The sequence below is a fragment of the Nyctereutes procyonoides genome, unplaced genomic scaffold (genome assembly GCF_905146905.1).
Source record: "Nyctereutes procyonoides isolate TBG_1078 unplaced genomic scaffold, NYPRO_anot_genome, whole genome shotgun sequence".
Classification (NCBI taxonomy): domain Eukaryota; kingdom Metazoa; phylum Chordata; class Mammalia; order Carnivora; family Canidae; genus Nyctereutes; species Nyctereutes procyonoides.
Window position 1 is genome coordinate 38,620,822 of NW_026575142.1, and position 19,621 is coordinate 38,640,442.

Consider the following 19,621-nt stretch of genomic DNA (forward strand, 5'->3'; position numbering starts at 1 on the left):
ATGGGTCAGGCCGAGGACGACATTATTAATCCATCACAGGGGTGGCTTGTCCTCATGGCACCAGCAGAGGTGGCCCTTCAGAGCTGTCAATGGCACTCATGGCCCCTGGTGAAAATATCCAGAGTGGCAACAGCCGCACCCAAGTCCAAAAGCATCTACCTTGCAAAGGTCATTGAGGCATTTAAAATCCAAGTGTGGGGGGGAGAGGCGGAACCTGAGGCCTGAGGCCTGTGTGCATACTCAGTGTCGCTGTGCACCCCACCAAAGAGCCCTGGGCAGCGGCGGCCTGTCTGGATCCACGGCTGTCACGAGGGTGCCCCCCGGAGCATCGTGGAGGAGGGCTGGCAGGTGGAGGGCTGACCTCAGTTTTCCCCATGACCTCCACACAACTGCTCCGGTCCAGCTCTACCTGAACAGAGTGGCCAGCAGTGGCCAAGACCCCTCATGTATGGGATAGAAAACTCCACTACTTTTGATGAAGACCAGACAGACAAAGAACATGTGTGCTAGAAAGTTCTACTGTAACGGACTGGAAGCTGTTTCTCATTTCTTTGCCATTGATGGGTAACAACTCACCAGTCTGACCTTGGAATTTTGGGATTCTGTCTGGGTCAGGATTTTAAATCTCTTGCAGAATTTGCTTTAAATGGTAAAGAAATGCCAATGTTATCAGAGCTCAATAAATGTCACTGAAAGCTTTGTTTACTGGTGAGCACATTCACTATGTCTACTTCTCCCAACCCTGCTTAATTATGTGATTCTATAAATTACAAAAACAAAAAACAACCTTAGAATATTCTGGACAAAAACCTTTGGTTTAAACTCATAGCACAAATGCTAAGCTTAAGCCTGGGCTTTAGGAAGTCTTTGGATCAAGGCCCAGCTCCTGGTCCCTTGTGGCTGACAGGGGCCTGAGGCCTATGCAGGATGGGAGGGGGTGGGTAGTGGCCACACCACAAGCCAACAACCTCTTAAGTCGACACCAAAATGGAGATGTGGAAGGGTGTCCCACCCGAGGTCCCCCTCTCAGCAAACACCACACTCCTCTTCATCCGAGTGGCTCTTCCCTGTCTCCGCAGGCATTCCCAGACCTGCATTCTTTCCCCAGACTTTCTTTGAATTATCCCGTTAGAAGTTTAACATATGGCACATGTGTATGGTTTGCAAGAAATAGGTTTTGAAGGTTTTATTTATCCAATCTGAGTGATACCTTCTAGAATTTTCTGAAGTATTTTCTAAAATGCTACCTTCTCATAAATATCGTGACTTTGAAGAATCACAGAAAGTTGGGAAATCAGTGAGACTGGCAGGAGATGAAGGGCAAGAAGAGTGGGTACACACAGAGCAATATTCACTGGAGCTATGTAGACAAAAATCACATGACAAAGGACAGGACATGGTTTACTGCCAATAACTGGGTGATGTGGAGAGCCTTACTTCTGAAAGGAAAGATGGCTGCAGAGAGTCTTCCTTCTCGTCACTCAAACTATGCCTGACTCCTGAGACCAGTGAGCATCACTGCATTCTTCCTAGAACCAACACGCTACAGAATCATAGCCTTTCCTGGGTTTAGGGGCTGGAAATGTCAGAAGCATTTCCCTGTTGCAGAGAACCTCACATTTCCCTGAACCCTTTGGGGCAACTTCATTTCACAGCACAGAGTGGAAGTTTCCATTGAACCTTGGGGGGCAGCCCCACAGGAAATCTGGATGAGGCCCATTCTGTCCTGAGCGCACGCTACGCCCTGTCGCCAGCTGCTTCTGCCCGGCCCTTCACAGTGGACACCTTCTCTCAAATTGGGGGTCCCTCAATCTTTGACAACTTCCCACTTGATGATGCTACAAAAATGAGACCATATAGAGGGAAGAAGATGCGCCTTGGAATTCTAAGTCCTCAGTTCCTACTCGAGAAGCAGTGGTCTGGCTCCATCACGTTACCAGCGGGAGCTCTAGAAAACAGGCACTTGCCTCGTGCCTCCTGGCTGCCAGCCCATCGTCGTCGTCTTCATGCGGGAACCCCTCCCTGTCTGGGACCTCCAGAAAGCCATGCCCGTGGAGGTGCTCTGGAGATGGTAAAGCTAAATGCCAACAATGCCCTGGGATGGGGGTCTCTGTTGCTCCCGCCAGCCCACCCCCGACACTGACCCCACTGGCACCTGTTGGGGGAACCCTCACGCCTCTCCCCCTGCACTCATGCCTCTTAGAGATGTCTGCATCCTCCGTCCACCTGCTCCCATGTCCAGGATGGAATCCCTTTCCCGGCTGGGTGCTGACCAAGACCCGGTTCTGAGGTGGCACCACCTGTCCTTTTTCCCAGAGGACTTAAAGATTAAACAGTGTCATCTGCCCTCATGCAGCTTACAGCCCCGTCAAGGGCAGAACCACGAAGTGCTGAGAGACTCAGTGCTGGGTGGTTGGGGCCACGGTGCTTGGACAGAGGTCCTTTAATATTTTTCTTAGGGCGACTGACATGATCTCAACCAAAAGATTCCATGACAGGAGAGAAAAAGAAATACAAATGTGAAAAATCAGAGTGAGCAACGGTGGGTGGAACTGTTTCTGTTTGCCGGCTATGACGCTGAAGACAGTCCCCACTGCAAGTGGTGACTATGGCCACACCCACTGAAGCCCATCCACCAGTTTAGATGTTACAGACTCTGATTTCACGTACAAGAGAACACCCCTCCTTAGACCGATGTGCGCAGCAGGCTGTGAAACACAGGGCAGAGAATACGACTCTCATGACCTCAGAGGTTGGGTTTCAGATTTCAGTATGACTCAACTATGGAAAATCATCAGAGTGCAATGGAAACAGCATATAAATCCTGGAGGGTCAGCGAACTGTGTGCCATCTCCTCTCCTTGTGAGAATGTTGCTCCCACCCACCAGTCTTGGGGGCTGCAAGGATCTTGGAGACAGACACCCAGGTGCTCTCCTACCAAATGCAGGAAGACTTACCGTAGTTTCGGGGCCACACTCAGGGCCCTAATTGAGCAATGAGAATGTGAGGCAGGCTCAGGTGTTCACTGTCGATTAGCCTCCAACTGCCACAATGTCATATATCAGCCCCAGGATGCTTCTGAGAAAATGCAACAAGTCCTGCAGGTTGAACATTTCAACTAGATTTCCCTTGAATTCCACTAAAGGAAAGGCCTTTCCTGAAGATGTTTTAGAAAACCCAAAGGATGCCTGACCACAGTGAAATTCTCTTTGCACTGTACAGAGGCACTCCAGCTGACCTGTGGCGACTGCTGGCATCCACAGTGTTTTACAAAATGTTAAAGTTTTGTTTCTGAGCCAGGTCTTCATCTTGAAACAAAATGGTAACCGGGAAGTGTTCCCATCCTTCTCATATTCCATAACGAATATAGCATCTGAACAAGATTTGATGGTTAAGGAAAACATTGGGCGTGCACTGAAATATGATGAAATAAATATATTAAGTCACAACACTCTCATGTGTAACTTTGTAACTTAGCAGCAGCCTAGAAAATTGAGCTAATTTAAAGATACTGCTAACAAATAGGATTCTTAAGAGAGCAAAGTCACAAAGGTGAGCAACAGCTCTCAGCTCTGTGGTTGGATAATAAACGGTCCGGTTACGATCAGAAACCAGCATCCTGACGGAGCATGACGACCCCCGGATGGAAAGCCAACAGATGCCATAACAAGAGCCCACAGTGAGCAGCAGCAGCAGCAGGCCATCCTGAGATTTTTGTGACTATCTGTAAGATCACAGGCAAGTGGGAATAATTTGAGCCAACTGGATGTCAATAATGCCCCAGAATGCTAGCAGTTATGAAAGCAGATCCCTGCATGTAGTGGATTTGACTGTGAGTCCAATTTTGGGTCTTTGGTGATACTTCTCTTGTGCATTTATTTCACTACATATTCTACTTCTTTGAAAGAAGGAACAGCTACTGATCACCTCCTCTGTGTGTGGCGCTTGCATCATTTCCTTTGGGCATCACAATTTACCTGTGAAATGGAGCCTCACCTGAGGCTGAGTAGGTGGCTACCCTGCCCAGCAGCGAAGCAGGCTGGAGATGAGGTACAGTATGGGAGCCCTGCCCTTGCCTTGATGCCCATGGCTTTATCCCCACTCCACTCAACAGGGTGATGGTAGAATGGACGCATATGTTGGACCTCAATCCCAGTGTTCTGGCCATAAGCTGCATAAGCTTTTAGGGCTTTCCCAAGACAGCCATCAACACTGAAAGCCATGCACTATCTGGAGTTCTTAACCTGGGGCCATCCCCAGCGCTACAGGGGTGCATAAGCTTGGATGGAAAAAAATGACTTTATTTTCACCACCTCCTAATCGCAATCCAGCACGTCATTTAATTATGATTGAAGGTTACAAACCACAGCAGTGCTAGCAATGCCTCGCCTTTGTCACCAACAGAAAACCAGATTTTAAAAAAAGAAAATCACATTACTGTTAGTGTGGATATCTTGAAATGCCATTAGTGTGTGCAATTAGAGGAGTTGTCAGACCTGTCTCTAGATCTCAATATTAAATATGTTAATAAAGACATCATGCTCTTTAATTTCCTATTTCAGTGCATCACTTTAAAAAATGTGATAAATGTATTTAAATGTAATTGATTTCCTTTGAAATTTTATTTTGTGCATTAAAGAAAAATTATGCTGAGGAGGGGTCCACAGGCCTCCCCAGATGCCACGGGGCCATGCAGTGCTCCAGGTGGCCTTATCGGAGTCAGAGGTGGCAGGAAGGGATTTGGGGTCTCTGGCTCCTCTCTGAGTGATCTGAGAGAGTAACCAATAAGAGACTACTATCTGTTCCTAGCCATGGAAAGGGAGAGGCCAGGATCTCCCTTTCAATACAATCATTTAAAAAAAAATCACCCTAATTCCATCCAACAGAGTTCAAACTCACTTTTTATTAGGTTGGTTTTATTTATGAATTATAATAAGTTCCTTTAAGGTCTGTAGAAGTTCACTGGTTGATCCTATAGTTGGAGAGACTGTCTCCCACGAGCTAAGACTATGATGTTTCACAGCATCAATCGTACAGGCGATCAAAGAATAGACGAACAGATATGTAAGGGGTGGGGTCGCGGGGGCCATTCTGGGCGGCTCTTCCGTGCTAGTTTCAGGCTGACAGAGGGCACTTCCCCAGAACCCTAACCCAGTGGGTTCTGCTTCCCCCAGGCAGGACTGCAGGGGGCTCCCAGCCCAGGGGAGTGTAATCTGCCCGGGAGTGCACGGCTAGGGGAAGCTTCCCTGAGAAACGGCTCCCATGCACAAAGTGAGATTAATGAAATTATTATTTTCCTACTTTGATGACTTTTAAAAGTTACATTTTAAAAGGTTATATATTCAACTAGTTACAATTAATTTAAACTTGTAACAAATTCAATTCCAAGTTTCCTAGCAATACTTCTGCTTTTCCCTGGTTGGGAAGCAGAGTGAAGCAGGGTCTGTCATTATCCTGAAAGACCCCAATACAGGGCAGCCCGGGTGGCTCAGCGGTTTAGCGCCACCTTTGGTCCAGGGCATGATCCTGGAGATGGGGGGATCGATTGAGTCCCATGTCTGGCTCCCTGCATGGAGCCTGCTTCTCCCTCTGCCTGTGTCTCTGCCTCTCTCCCTCTCTGTATCTCTCATGAATTTGATAAATAAAGATTTTATAAATAAAACCTTAAAATCTTAAAAAAAGACCTCAATACAGATTAATCTTTGCAGCAATTAATATGTATTTTGTACAATCACATCCAATTCCTGACTGATGTCTCCTGGGAAGCTGAAAATTCACCCTAATTCATATGTGTCAGCAGGGCAAAAATAATTGTTTGAATAATTATGTGCACAACATGCCCAAATTTATAAAACAGGAATAGCTCTTCTTTATCATAACCAATGTATAATCAATTCTGTAACTCTGTATTCTGATTTTTGGAAATGTCTGATTTTCAAGATCAAAAAACAGAAAGCATCACTTTAATATTTTTCTGGAAATTCTTCCTTTGATTCCCAAGTGAGCTGAGTACGTTTCAGCTTGAAGTGTAATCTAATTCATTCTGAGATAGTATCTCCTTACCTTTCTCATCAAAGAACTTTTAATAATAATAATAAATCTCAGAACTGCTTGCCAAATATTGTGATGAGAATGAGTATTTATCTTACAGGAATTATTTTTACAGTGGTAATTTCTTCACTCTGAGTTGTTTCACCAATGTAGCAATTATATTCAAAAAGGCATTTCTTTCTCTAGTTTTTCAGAAATTTTAAAATGCCTTTCCCTTTTGTGTAGAGAAAAAATAAAGCAACAATAATTATCTTTCTCCTGTGGTTCTGAAAGATGTAAAACATTCTTCTACTTCACACAATATGTACAATGAGCTTATCTGGACCAACTTTGCTGCTAATTCCATAGATCCAATGGCTATGTTTTCCCTCCCTTCTCTTGGGGATCAATCCTGAGTGTTGTACCAAACCAAGCACAGTATCATTGCAGAGATGTCACTAAGGTGCATAGGGACCTATGAGAAACAACCAGACTGCAAGGGCTCCTTGGCTGGGGTGGCTTCCACTTGCCAACTCACCAGCTCACTGAAACCTGGTAGCTCTGGCACTGACTGACCTGCCTGATGACAACTCAGCTTTGCTTTTCACTAGCCATCTGCCTTGGGCACAGATTCAGCCTGTTTTCTCCTCCATGAAATGGGAATCACAACAGCACTCGACTCACAGGCTGTCGCAAGGATTTAATCAAATGGCCAACAGAAAGCATTTTGCACAGCAGCCCGTCCATGGTAAGTGCCGGATACATATTCACGGTCTTCTACTACAAACAGGGACACAGCGGAGGGAACAGCGTATCTGCTCTGACAAGCAAGTTGCATGACCAACAATTTATTTGGCACACACGATGTGTCGGGCGTCGTGCGTTGGGAGGGGCAATACAGACGTAATATGTAAATGTAGTCACAGGATCAGGACAGAAATGAGTGTCTTCCAGAAAATGTGAGGTGGTTCAGAAGAGGGCCTTTTGCAGAGGAGTTGGGACATCAGGGATGGCTGGGCCTCACCCAGTGAATGTTGGGGAGGGGGCCAGCCCATGAGCTAAGGACAGAAAGGACCAGCGAGGGCTGGGGTCGGGGTTTGTGGTGCAGGACAGAGCTCCATGGGGGCCACAGCAGGTGCAGGAGGGCCACCATGTGTGGATAGCACCTGAGGTTTGAGGGGTGTTCCATAAAGGTCATAATGAAGGATGTGAGAGAGCCGGGTCTGTGTCTTGGAGGAGCCAGGAAGGGGACAGAGAGACTGGATGGAGCACTGAGGAGTGCAAGCAGGAGATGACAAGCATCTAAGGAGGCAGGCGAGCAGGTGAAGAAAAGGCAGGTGGGGCAACACGAAGGGAAGAGTCCAAGTTTCTCCGGCTCCCTGACCATGCCCAGGCCCACTGGTGGGAAAGGGGCGCACCAGGTCACTCCTCTCCTCTCCCACAGCCCCGCCCTGCCCTCCTCTTCCAATCCGTTGCCACCTGTTCCTTCCCAAGTTGGCTTCCTCCCCCAGCTTTCTCAATCTGGGGCCCTGGGTCCTCCTACATCACTTACTCCCTCCTGGGCTCCCACCAAAGTGGCTGGCCAGGGAGCTGGCCAAGAGGAGGACCAGGGATGACACACAGAATGGTGAAGGGGCACCATGGGAACACCGAGGTCGATGCGGCTGCAGGGCCCACGGTCACTGTAGACCCTCAGCGCCGGGTGCGGGAGGAAGGGATGAGTCAGCCAACGGATGCAGTGTGATGAGAGGCAGAATTAGCAAACAAGTAACCCTTGTTTTAGTTTGCTGACTCCCTGGTAGGGAAGCGTGGACGTTACTGGAAACATTTTTGCCGTTACAACCACTCCTTTGTGTATTTGGGAAATGCCTGATCTTTTCCCACTTGTGGGCAACAAGACAACATCTAGAAGCACAGGCTAGCCCCAAATGCTGGGGTCCCATCCACCGGCAAGGAGATGGCTCCCTCTGCGAGTATCACACAGAAGGTTTGAAGACCCTGTGGACCCCAGGAGCCCCAGCTCTCCCAAGTCCCCACTGCACACGCAAGCCACTGCCGGTTGTCATGGCCTGAGATACTCAACGAATGGGCACTTGCCCAAACCCAAACAGCACACAAGGTCTGCCTGGCACGCCAAAGACAGGTGTGAATGGGTTTCTCGTTGTCCCCGCGGATACTTCTTGGTGGCAGGCACTTTATGCACGTCTTACGCACCACTGTGTGCCTAGTAAGTGTCCAGCATATAGTAGGCACTCACCACCTGCGCTATAGGAACTGGGAAATTCCTACTAGCTCTTTCTGCATAGTCCGAGCACCTGAGCCCTCACAGGTGGGTCTCGTGGGTCAATGAACTCCCTTGAGCACACTTCCTTTTCCAGGGCCCATACTCCCTCTCCATCCAAGGAGGAAGGACTTGGTTTTCTGATGGCCTCCTCTACAAAAGGAGGGCTTCCAGGGGGATCCGCCAGGGTTGACACAGGACAGCGAGTCCATTGAGGCAGGAGGAGGGGAGGTAAGAAGTCCATTATATCCACAGCCACCTGCAGCTCCTGTTGTGGCTGCTGGTAGTGAAGCATACGTGGAAAAGCCGAGCAACTCTTGGTCAAGGGTGGCTCTGTCAACCCTGGCCACACATCAGAATCACCCAGTAGTTTTTCCAAGCCTCTATACCAAGGGCCTGATCCTAGACCTATGAAGTCTGACTCTCTGAGAGTAGGGCCCTGGCACTAGAATAATGTAAACCCTCCAGGGTGTCTAACTTACCAGGGGTGCTGAGAACCACTGGCACAGAGGAAAGAAGTTACATGTGCCACCCTCCTTCCTTCTCACCTCCTCATTACTTTATCATCCCAGCAAAGGTCCCCCTTTCCCGAGATCTGAAATGTGGCTCCAAGAGCCACTATTAGTGGCTACTTTAAAACCAAACCAAACCGGGGATCCCTGGGTGGCTCAGCGGTTTAGCCCTTGCCTTTGGCCCAGGGCACGATGCTGGAGTCCCACGTCGGGCTCCCAGCATGAAGCCTGTTTCTCTCTCCTCCTGTGTTTCTGACTCTCTCTCTCTATGTCTATCACAAATAAATCCTTAAAAAACAAACAAACAAAAACAAAACAAAACAAAAAAAAAACAAGAGTGCCTGGGTTGCTCAGTGGCTGAACGTCCGTCTTTGGCTCAGGGTGTGATCCCGGGGTCCTAGGATGGAGCCCCACATAGGGATACCCCAGGGAGCCTGCTTCTCCCTCTGCCTATGTCTCTGCCTCTCTCTCTCATGAATAAATAAGTAAAATCTTTAAAAAGAAAAAAAGAAAAGTATTTAAAAAACCCCAAACCAACCATGAAAGCCATTTTGGCGGGTTCCTTAGCTGTCCCCAAAGTGGTTCACACACACCCCTTCCTAGGGAAGAAAAAGGGAAGAACTCTGGACTGTGGGCCTCAGGCTTTAAAACCAACTTTGAATTGTTCTAACTTACTGGCAGTTTCCACGAACAAATGAAAACCCTCAAAACTATGCTGTACCTTAACGTCTTACATCCCTTCATATTCATCAGAAAAAGAAACAAAAATGCATTCACAAATCCTGTCTCACAAATTCAGATTCTCGAAAGTCCTCAACTCAGGGTAAAGTAAGTCACTACTATTATTAACTGTACCATCAGCCATGGGCGGCGCGCACTCGCCAGGGAGCGAGCCGTGGGAGCCCGCCAACTTGGCATGGGACTATTTTTAGGATACCGAGTCCTGTCTGTGTCCTCCTGCCCGTCCTACTTGATATCAGAACAAGCTATTTTTTCTTCCAACAGTCAAGCACATGGCTACCTCAAGCTGCGGAGTCATCCTGGGTGGGCAATGATCTCTGTCACCTACACTCGGCACAGGACAAAATGACAGAGTGACTCATAAGAACTCCCTGCCAACCCATTCTCCTCGGTGAGCCCGTGGCTTTACTCACCCCTGGTTATCACTGTTTACAACATGCTGCATCCCCCAGCACTTCCCTCTACGAGGGCTACCAACTCTAACCCCAGTCGGCCCTCCTGGGCCCTCCTCAGTGTGGTCCTACCTTCACAGGAGTTGGCTCCACTTATGTTCCCTTGCAAACCAGCAGAAGCCTCTAGAGATGCCAGGTTGAATTACAAAATTCTTTGTTTGGGCTTGGTTCTGGGCTGCGCTGAGACCCTCCACAATTCCTGGGCTGGTGTCCTCATCCCCAGCACCTCGGAATGTGACTGTATTTGGAGAGAGGGTCTTTACCGAGGCAATCAAGTTAAACTGATGTTGTTAGGGTGGGTCCTAATCCAATAGGGCTGGTGTCCTTATGAAATTAGGACCTGGACACGCACAGAGGGACGGGCACATGAAGACACAGGAAGAAGACAGCCGTCTCTCTCAGCCACAGAAAGAGGGAGGCCTGGGAACAGATTCGCCCCCACAGCCTCACAGGAACCCGACCCTGCTGATGCCTGATTTCAGACGTCTGCCTTCCAGAACTGTGAGACGGTGCATTTCTGTTGTTCAAGCCATCCAGCAGCCCCAGCAGACTAATACAGGGTTTCAAAGCAGGTACCTGTTATAACAGCTTGAAAGTCACTACACTTTGGGATTCAAAGGGCTAGTCATCTTCATCACCTTTTCTGTTAAGACCTGGGGAAGTTCCAGTCATAAATAAAATGCTGTTCCTAGGCCTCATCCTTTGGCAGTTTTCTGAAGAAGACTGTATTTGTGTGTGTGTGCATGTGTGTGCATGCACCATCCTGAGGGACACTCATGATGCAGAGCGCTTTAAGCCCTAGGGTCGAGCTCAGAGACCCACCGCAGCATCAAACAGTGGATTTGCAGAGCCCATTACTTGTCCCCCACACCCTGACCACAACAAGTGTCAGCTTCCCTTATTCAAAGATCCCAGAAACTAACTCTGGAGGCAAACATAATTGTCCTGCAATCGCTTACCAGTTTGTAGTTCAAAAGCTAACATCTGAAGGTGTGTCAGTCCTGCTGTTCTCATTCTGCTGCTGACGCCTGACTGGGTGCCTGTTCTCTGTGGACACGAACGGTTATCATGTGGGTCACCAGGAGCAGACCACTGCCTGGAGACAGCCAATGGTTTGGGCGGCCCCTGAGGGGTTGGCTCTGCCATTCTGGACAGGCCTCACTACCGTGGCTCGAGTTCTGGAGCTTTGCCACTCGCTGCTAGAATGAGAACAAGAGGTATTGATTTCACCGGACTCTGTGGAGCTACAGTTCCCTCACCTGTACAGAGACCACGGAAACAGTAGCACCAAGTATGGCGAAGCAGCCTCGGTACTTACTTGGCTGGCCTGGGACTCAGCACAGAGCGAGGTGCAGTTAGCAGCAGCATGGTGTGCCCTGGCTGTGGGCTCCGAGGAAGCGGAGGAGGAGTAAGGAACAGTCTTTCAAGTGCCATCTGGTTCCCTGCCCCTGGCAACGTCTAGCTAATTGAAAAGGGAACTCTCAGGAGGTAAAGTGATGTGGAAACAGGACTCTGAGTTAGAGCCCCCTCAGATGACTTTTTGGAACCCTTGTGCTCAAACAGCTGCAACTAGAGGGTCTCTATCCAATCACTCAATGATCACAGGCTCCAAACCCAGTGTGTAAGACAGTGAGCTCCACGCATCTTCCTGGCAGGCCCCTCGAACACCAGTGCTGGTGAGCCTAGGCTTCCAGAGCCTGTCCTCAGAAATCTCTGCTAACAAGGTCTGTGTGTGGAGCTACCTACTAGGTGCAAGTACTGTGGTCCCACTACAACTGGCTTTACCTTCCAGACCAACATCTTATAGCTTCTGAACGTCAAAAATCCTACCCTAGATTATGGATCCTCTTCTTTTGGTTTGGTCAATGATAAAGGATATAAACAATTGTTTAAAGTTTTAACATTTTCACTGGTTCATTTTAAAAGTATGAGAATTTTTCATTCAATTGCAGAAAACCAAAAGAATGACCAAAAATGTCTCCACTGAGTCAAGAGAAGGATTAGTAACAGACAATAAACAGGCATGTCTCTCACTACCTCTACATAGAATACATCTTATGAGCAATGTATGTTAATTTAATTTTAAACAACCACAATCTATAAAGCAGCACAGAAGGGATTTGACAGCATGGCCAAACAGCCAGATAAAGTTCTCATGAAATGACCGCATTTATCAAATCAAGTGATGACCCCAAACTTTTTTTTTGTGCACAAAACCGTTAAACAAATCTTTTGTTAGCATTACCAGTAAAACCTTTAAAAGTATTTTACGATATCTCTGAAGGCATAGAAACAAAATCAACTTAGTATATGCTCAATTCAGAAAGTAAAGCTGAGCAGTTATGCAAGAGGAAAACAAGTCTTAACTTTGTCGCTTAAGAAAAACGAGTCCTAAAAAAAGAAATGCCAACAGATGGAGGAACCGAACTAGATTCTTTCTTTTAAACTAATTATTGGTTTGGTAGCAGTCCCGGTTCTCTTTGAATAGCTAATCAGGTACTTTGATTCCTTTCCCAAAGCCTATTACCTTTAACTATGGAAATAATTTGGTAACTACAATATGTGCACTGAGCAGTCTGAAGGCAGGGACTTCATCAAGGGAAAGGCACATAACGCTCAGGTCCCCAAAACACTATTAGAATCTTTCTGCGCACAGGATCTTGAAACATTATGATTTCATTTCTCTTATTCTTACGTTGCATTCTTTAGGGTGAATGTGTATCTCACGTCAGTGTCCTTTGGGTGTTGAAGTCAGCACAGAAAATGCAAAGAAATTGAACTGGTGTTTTCATAAGTTGCTGTGTTCTTGCCTTCGGTGCAGATATTTTATACATTAGAATTCAGAACAGATAATAATACAGTATGCCTGGTGGAGGGCCCTGAGTTCACTGAAGTGAGATTTTAAAAATAATAAATAGAAATGTTGATAATTACTTTCAACGCTGGAGTCTCTAACTTGCAAACTGTGTGTGAGGCTCTCAATTTCAATTATGAAGGAAAGGAATATATGCCAAAGGACCCGCTTATTTTAAGAGAAGCGCCCAGGTGTCCATGCAGCAATGATGCACAGCATGAGTTTAAACATGGAAACCACTTAAATTTACAAAGATGTATCTCTTTTTAAGAAACTTCCTCATTTCCCACTTGAAATCTTTATTTTCCTACATCTTTCAAGATGCAGGCTGTGGCCCAAGGGACCTCTAGGATCCCTTCCAAACCTAACATGTCATGATTCTGTGACTCTATGAGGCAAAAAGATGTTCCTCTGCCCCTGATCCCCAAAGTCATCTCACTGTGGAGAATGCACGAAGGTAAGCAACTGTTCCAGAGACTTCTGTTTACCAATGATTTAAGAAACAGATAACAAAGGCATTTTGCAGAATATTTTTCCACGTGATTTGTAGAAACCCTCTTGAAAAATAAACTAAAGTGACACCAACCCCCCACCCCCAGCCCCTACTCCTCTGGCTTCTATTAAATCTCAGGCACCTTACATCAGAGCCAGCACTGAATGGAAAGAATTCGGAATGAACCTCTCATAGCCATCCCTCTCCTAACTCAAGGAATAAGTGGAATCTAAATCCCAGAAACGATGGACTGGCAGGATCGTTACTTGGTAACAACAGACTTGGGTCCAGAATGAAATCCTTCCCCACTGGAGCTAGGAGGCTATCTGAGTGGAATCCCAGGGGCTCCACCTCTAGTGAACTTGGCAGAACAAGCATGATTTGACTGGTGTGAAAGATCCCGCAGTGAAAGGGCCAGAGGCAGGTGACAGGGAACTGATGGCTTCTGATATGTGGCTGCAGAATGATCAAATCGAGGTCATGCAGGGTCTTCTAAACAAAACAATGGTTCTCCGTACGACTATCCATATAAAACATGACTTTATTAACTGTTTACTATTGATTCAGGACAATATCAACCAACCTGAGCATGAGCAAGAGCACACAGTGTGGAAAGATAAAACCATCATGCCCCTGCCTGCAGCGAGGTGGGAACACATTTCAGAAGATCCATTCATTCTCTGCTCTAGGTTCTCTGGGTTTCTTTCGATAAAGCTGCCATCTAGTGTAATAGGCAAGAAGACTCAGGCGTTGAGCTTCCCCCCCCCCCCCTTTTCGGCACTTAGTTAAAAATCCTTAGCCCTGATAAAGGATTTAACTCCTGGAGGCACCAGGAAGCCCAGGGAAGAAACCGATGTGAGAGAGATCAGGACCAGAGGTGATGGTTCTGCAAGGGAGCAGGTGCCAGGCATTTCCTTGACAGAGTCTGGCCTTGTCACTTAAGGAACCACTCAAACTACACCTCTGCTTCTCCAGTGAAATTTCTCAAGAGCACGGTTTTCACCTCTGCCCTAAATGATGCTCAGAAGGAGCCTGCAAAGCAGAGCCGGGGAGCAGATTCACCAGCAGGCCGAGTGTCTGCAGAGCACCCCACCTGCACAGCCCCCACCTGAGATGTTGGGGAGAAGACCTTTGTGTGTGTGTGCGTGTGCATGGGCACAGGTGTGTGTGTGGGGGGGGCGTGTGTGTGTGATAAACTGGCTTGGGCATTCAGATCCTGGGGTACCTGTAAAGTTCCACTGTCGGGAGGCTATGGGGGACCGAGCTAGGGAGGAGCAGATGAGGGGGAAGAGGGGATGGGAGAGGCGAGGGGAGGGGGCTGGGGAGGAGGAAAGGGAGAGAGGGAGCGAGTGATGGAGAGAGAGGGGTGGACGGGCGTGGAGCTGGCCGCAAAGGGCAGAGGGTGGAGGGGCGGGGCGCGTGGGAGGACGGAGGGTTCCGCGCACACGGAGCAGGGGAGAAACGCGGCGGGCGGCGTGTGCGTGGGGGAGAAAGCACAAGGTCGACGGGCCCGGGAGCGCGAGCGCCGAGGCCGACGCGGCGGAGCCCGGAGCCCCCGGGGCCGCCCCCGCCCCCGCCCCGCCGGCCCGCCCGCCCGCCCGCCCGCGCGCGCCTTACCTGGCCCTTGACCAGGCTGGCGGCGAACTGGCGCATGACGGCCTCCACCGTGTAGGCGCTGGACCAGCCGCGCGGCGTGAGCAGCTCCATGCAGATGGCGCCGCCGTCCAGCACGTAGCCGTTCTCCAGGCGCGGGCTGAGCACCCGCATGAAGGGCGGCGAGAAGGGGAAGTTGTCGGGGAAGGTGAGGTTGAGCAGGATGAACTCGGTGTTGGTCTCCTTCATGTCCTGCCACAGCACCGAGTCCTTGTCCACCTGGTGCAGCTTCACGTTCCAGTCGAAGAGGCTCTCGTCCACCAGCTCCACCGAGATGAAGCGGTCGCTGAGGCGCGCGATGTCCTGCAGCTCCTTCATGAGCCGCCGGCTGCGCACCTGCGTGCAGTGCTGCTGGCGCGCCGCGGGCACCAGGCCGCCGCCCCCCGCCGCCGCCGCCGCCGCCGCCGCCGCCGCCGCCGCCGCCGCCGGCCCGGCCCCGCCCTGGCGCCCGCCGCCCGCTCCCGGGAGCCCCCGGCGCCCGCCGCCCCCGCCGCGCCCGCCGCGCCCGCGGCCGGCTGCGGGGGCCTGTCGCGTGGGGCCAGCTCCGCCGCGCGCTTGCCCTTGCCCTTGCCGGGCCCGGGGCTGGCGTCGCCCGCGCCCCCGGGGGGGTGGGGGTGCTGCTGCTGCGGCGGCGGCGGCGGCGGCGGCGGCGGCTGCTGCTTGTGGCCGCCGCTCTTGGCGCCGCCCTTGCCGCGCAGCGACGCGCTCTGCTGGCCGCCGCCGCCGCGGTGGTTGTGGTGGTGCTTGGGGTCCTCGGTGTCCCGGTTGTGCAGGCGGATGAGCCCGATTTTGCGGAGCAGCGTGGCCATCTTAGGTGGGCGCCGGCGGGGGGCTCCCCTCGGCTCCTGCCCCCGGGGCCCGCGGGCCGGGGCGCGGGGGGCGCGGGGCGCGGGCGCGGGCGCGGGCGCGGGGCGGCGGGCGAGCGCTCAGCGGGGCGCGGCGCGGGCCACCCCCGGCGCCGGCGGCCGTGGCGCAGCCCCGTGGGCAGCACGCGCGCTGGCCGGCCGCGGTGTCGCCGCTGTCATGGGACGCGGCCGGCTCCCGCTCGGGCTCCGGCCGCCTGGCGCGGGGCGGCGGGCCGTCTCCCGGGCCCCCGGGCGCAGCCCCCGCAGCCGGCTGTCCGCGGTCCTTTGTGCGCGGCCGTGGCCGGGCTGGCCCCGAGTCCGAGCGCCGCGCCGGGGCGCGCAGAGCCGCCCGCAGCGCCCCGAGGCAGCGAGGTGGCCGCGGGCTCGCGCCGTGCGCGCCCGCCGGGCCGTGCCGCGCTGGCGGCTACCGCGGGGCCCCAGCCGCTGCCGCTCGCGTCGCCGCCGCTGCGGCTGCTGACATTGCAGAGGCGGCTGCTCCGTCTGAGCCGAGCGCGGCGCGGAGGGGGCGGCCCTGCCGGCCGGGGGGGGGGGGCGCGGGGCGGAGCCGCGGGCTTGCCTGCGCCGTGCCGCCCCCGCCGCCCGGCTCCCGCGGCGACACGCCACGGCCGCTGGGGGGAGACAGCGGCGCGCGGCGGGCTGGCCGGGCGCGGGGCGCGGGTGCGGATGCGGGTGCGGGGCGCGGGGTGCGGGTGCGGGCCGAGCCGCCCGCAGCAGCCGGGGAGGGGGAGGGGGGGGAGGGGGAGGGGCGGCGCGCTGGTGGGCGTAGCAGAGGCTCAGGGTCCTTGGGCCCGAGACCCGGGCTCGCCGCGGCCGCCGGCCCGAGCCTCCGACCTCGCTTGACCTCGCTGGAACAACCTGGAGGCGAAGGGGCGAAGGCAAAGGGTCGAAAGCAACCTGCTTATCGATTCTCTCGGGCCGGATGGAGCCCAGGGTCCGGCGCAGCGGTCCTGGGCCGGCGGAGGCCCGGGACTAGGGGCCCGGCAGCGGGGACGCGTTCATCAAGACTGATGGCGCGGTCGGGGCCTGGGGAGGATGCGGGGAGCGTGCCCGCCGCAGCCCCTCCAGCACAGCTCCCGCGAGTCCCGACTCCAAGGGGTGATCGTTACGCGCGGTCGCGCCCCCCGGCCGGCCACGCCACAGGGGCCCAGCGTTCGGCAAAGGGGAGGAGGGGACCGCCGAGCGCTGCCTTTCGGGAGAGGTTCCCAAAACTGCCAGGGAAACGCATCCAGCGCCGGCGGGTGCCCGAGGCGCACGGCGGGCCCCTCTGCGCCCCCCTCCCCGCCCGGAGTCCCCGTCCCCGCGGGGACCTCGGGACCCCCACGGAAGGGGAGGGGATCCTCCTTCAACCCGGACGCTTCTCATCCTCCCCCCCCCCCTTTCTGCCTTAACCCACTGAAACTTCTCTTGGTCTGCTGAAATTTCAAGCCAGGAGCTCGTTGGGTGCTCCAGAAGCCGGACCGACCCGAGTACCGGCGGAGCTCGGAGGCCTGCGGAGGCGCGCGGCCGCGCTCGTTCCCGGGCGTGCGGCCAAACTGCACGGTGCTGGGAGGCGTGCGAGCTCCTTGAAATATGGGAGAAGCCACCCCGTAAACTTCAAAGGCTGAGCACTGTAAACTTCACCGCTCTTCCCGACTTGGCTCTCAACCTGAGGAGCCTCTGAGTTCATCACAGAGCGTGTTCATTCTGGTGCCATCACGGTGTTTTGTATTTTTTTTTAAAGCGTCTTTCTTATTTTCACTTTTTCCAAATTATAAATATTTTCACGGAGAAAAATAACGCATCAGGTCACTGTGGAGACTAGCAGAGACCGAACGGGTACGAGGTTCGGTTTTCTGGGGTTGTCTACAGCGAAAAGGAGGTGTTAGCATAACCCTCACCACCTGGGGGGCGGGGCGGGGTGGGGTGTGAGCTGAGAGGCCTGCACGCAGGGATCCCCAGAGAGAGCCGCCTGTGTACAAAGGTGCAGAAGCAGGAGGCTGTGTTCAGGTGGGCGGGGCTGAGAGCAGTGCAGTGGCCCATTCAAGACCAACGATGGTGATCAGATCTCAGCTGCAACGGACTGAAGGTCTGTTTGTCTGGGTCTCATGGGCTTTTCTGGTGACCTTGTTTTGTCCAGCTCTGTTTTGTAAGGATAGGTTGAGAAGGAAGATGATGTCTGTCTGTCAAGAACTGTGAGTTCATTTAATCTGCAAGAAGAGGGGTATGCAATGGAAGGTGACATTGAGGGATATGGGCAGGCATTACAAGTGTTCTCATTTTATGGCCTCAGAAGCCCTCTTGGGTTTTGTCTGACCCAGCATTAACTGGTGAAGAAAACTAGTTTCAAAGAGCAACTGGCCGGGCGCAGCCTTGTGCCCCACCTACACCCTGGTCCCATGCCTCCCAGCCTGGTGGTCTGGGTTGACCAGCGGTTCCTGACAGCACAGCACACAGCCAGGACTCTGGGTGGGGTATCAGCCCCAGCCCCTGGGGGGATGAGAAAGCCTCCACCAGGACAGGCCTGAGTGTCCTCGCCACAGTCAGCTGACCTTGGGTGAAGGAGGCCTCAGAAACATTTGTGGCAGTGATGGTGACCATGTCTACCTGAAGCAGGAAAGTCATCCAGTGTGATTTGAGAATAGTGTAGCCGAAATCCCAGAAATCCAGTGTAAAACTTTTATGTTTGAATGGTATTATTACTAGGGTGGTCACATAATTTATTGTCTGAATGCAGATACTTTTTGAGAGGGAAATGCTGGGACGAGAGGCCACAGCAGTACCGACCAACACACAGGATGGGTAGTCATCTTACTTAGGATCTACCTATCGCACTTATAGCATCTCTGATCAACCCTCCAAAGGGCTAAAACCAAATGTTAGCAAAAAAATGGAAACAACCTAGATTTATAACAAGAAGAGAAGCAGTAAGTAAATTATACCTAATCTACTTGAGGGTGTATTATGCAGCAATAACATTACAGTTATGAGGATTATATAGCAAAATGAAAATATTTATGATCTACATAATAATTTTAAGTGAGAAAGCAGAGTGCAAAATTATATCTACACTGTGGCTATAACAACATAAAACTATGCACAGGACAAAAGAAGAGATGGTGAAAAATTTACTAGTAACAATTATGATGTTAGTATAGGCAGTACAGCTCCAGTCCATGGATCCAGACATTTATTTCATCAGGGGAGGAAGGAAGATCTGTATGGTTTTATGGTTTTTTTAAAAAAATATTTTATTTACTTATTCATGAGAGACACACATACACACACAGAAAGAGAGCAAAAGAGAGAGAGAGAGAGAGAGAGAAGCAGAGACACAGGCAGAGGGAGAAGCAGGCTCCATTCAGGGAGCCTGATGTGGGACTCGATCCTGGGTCTCCAGGATCAGGCCCTGGGCTGAAGGCAGCGCTAAACTGCTGAGCCACCTGGTCTGCCCCTGGTTTTATGGTTTGTAAATCTCCGTCATTCTTTTATCCCAGAAGATTCTGGAAAGTCCTACGTCTCCAGAGAAATGAGTGGATACCTACTGAGCCCAGCAATATGTAGGGGTTACCTTTTGTTGAGAAAGTTATTCCTTTTTTAAAATTTGATTTTCAAATATTCTGAAAAAGAATATATTGCAGCTATAATGAAAAAGTGTTAGCAAATTCAAAAATTAGCTTATTGAAGATTAAGTTTACATCAAGACAGTTGAATTGAGAGCATTTAGTTAAATAAAATGGTCTCAAAGGCAGTATGGGTCTCT

At 51.5% G+C, this 19,621-nt stretch overlaps 1 protein-coding gene across 1 annotated transcript in view; it reads right to left on the reverse strand.

Annotated features, from left to right (window-relative positions):
- Positions 1-15,903, reverse strand: part of UBE2QL1 (ubiquitin conjugating enzyme E2 Q family like 1) — a 41,091-nt gene extending 25,188 nt beyond the window's left edge. Inside the window, 2 exon segments of the mRNA XM_055307680.1 lie at positions 14,981-15,421; positions 15,424-15,903. Of these exon segments, the coding sequence (XP_055163655.1) occupies positions 14,981-15,421; positions 15,424-15,825 (843 nt within the window). The 5' untranslated portion in view covers positions 15,826-15,903.
- Between the last annotated feature and the right edge of the window lie 3,718 nt (positions 15,904-19,621).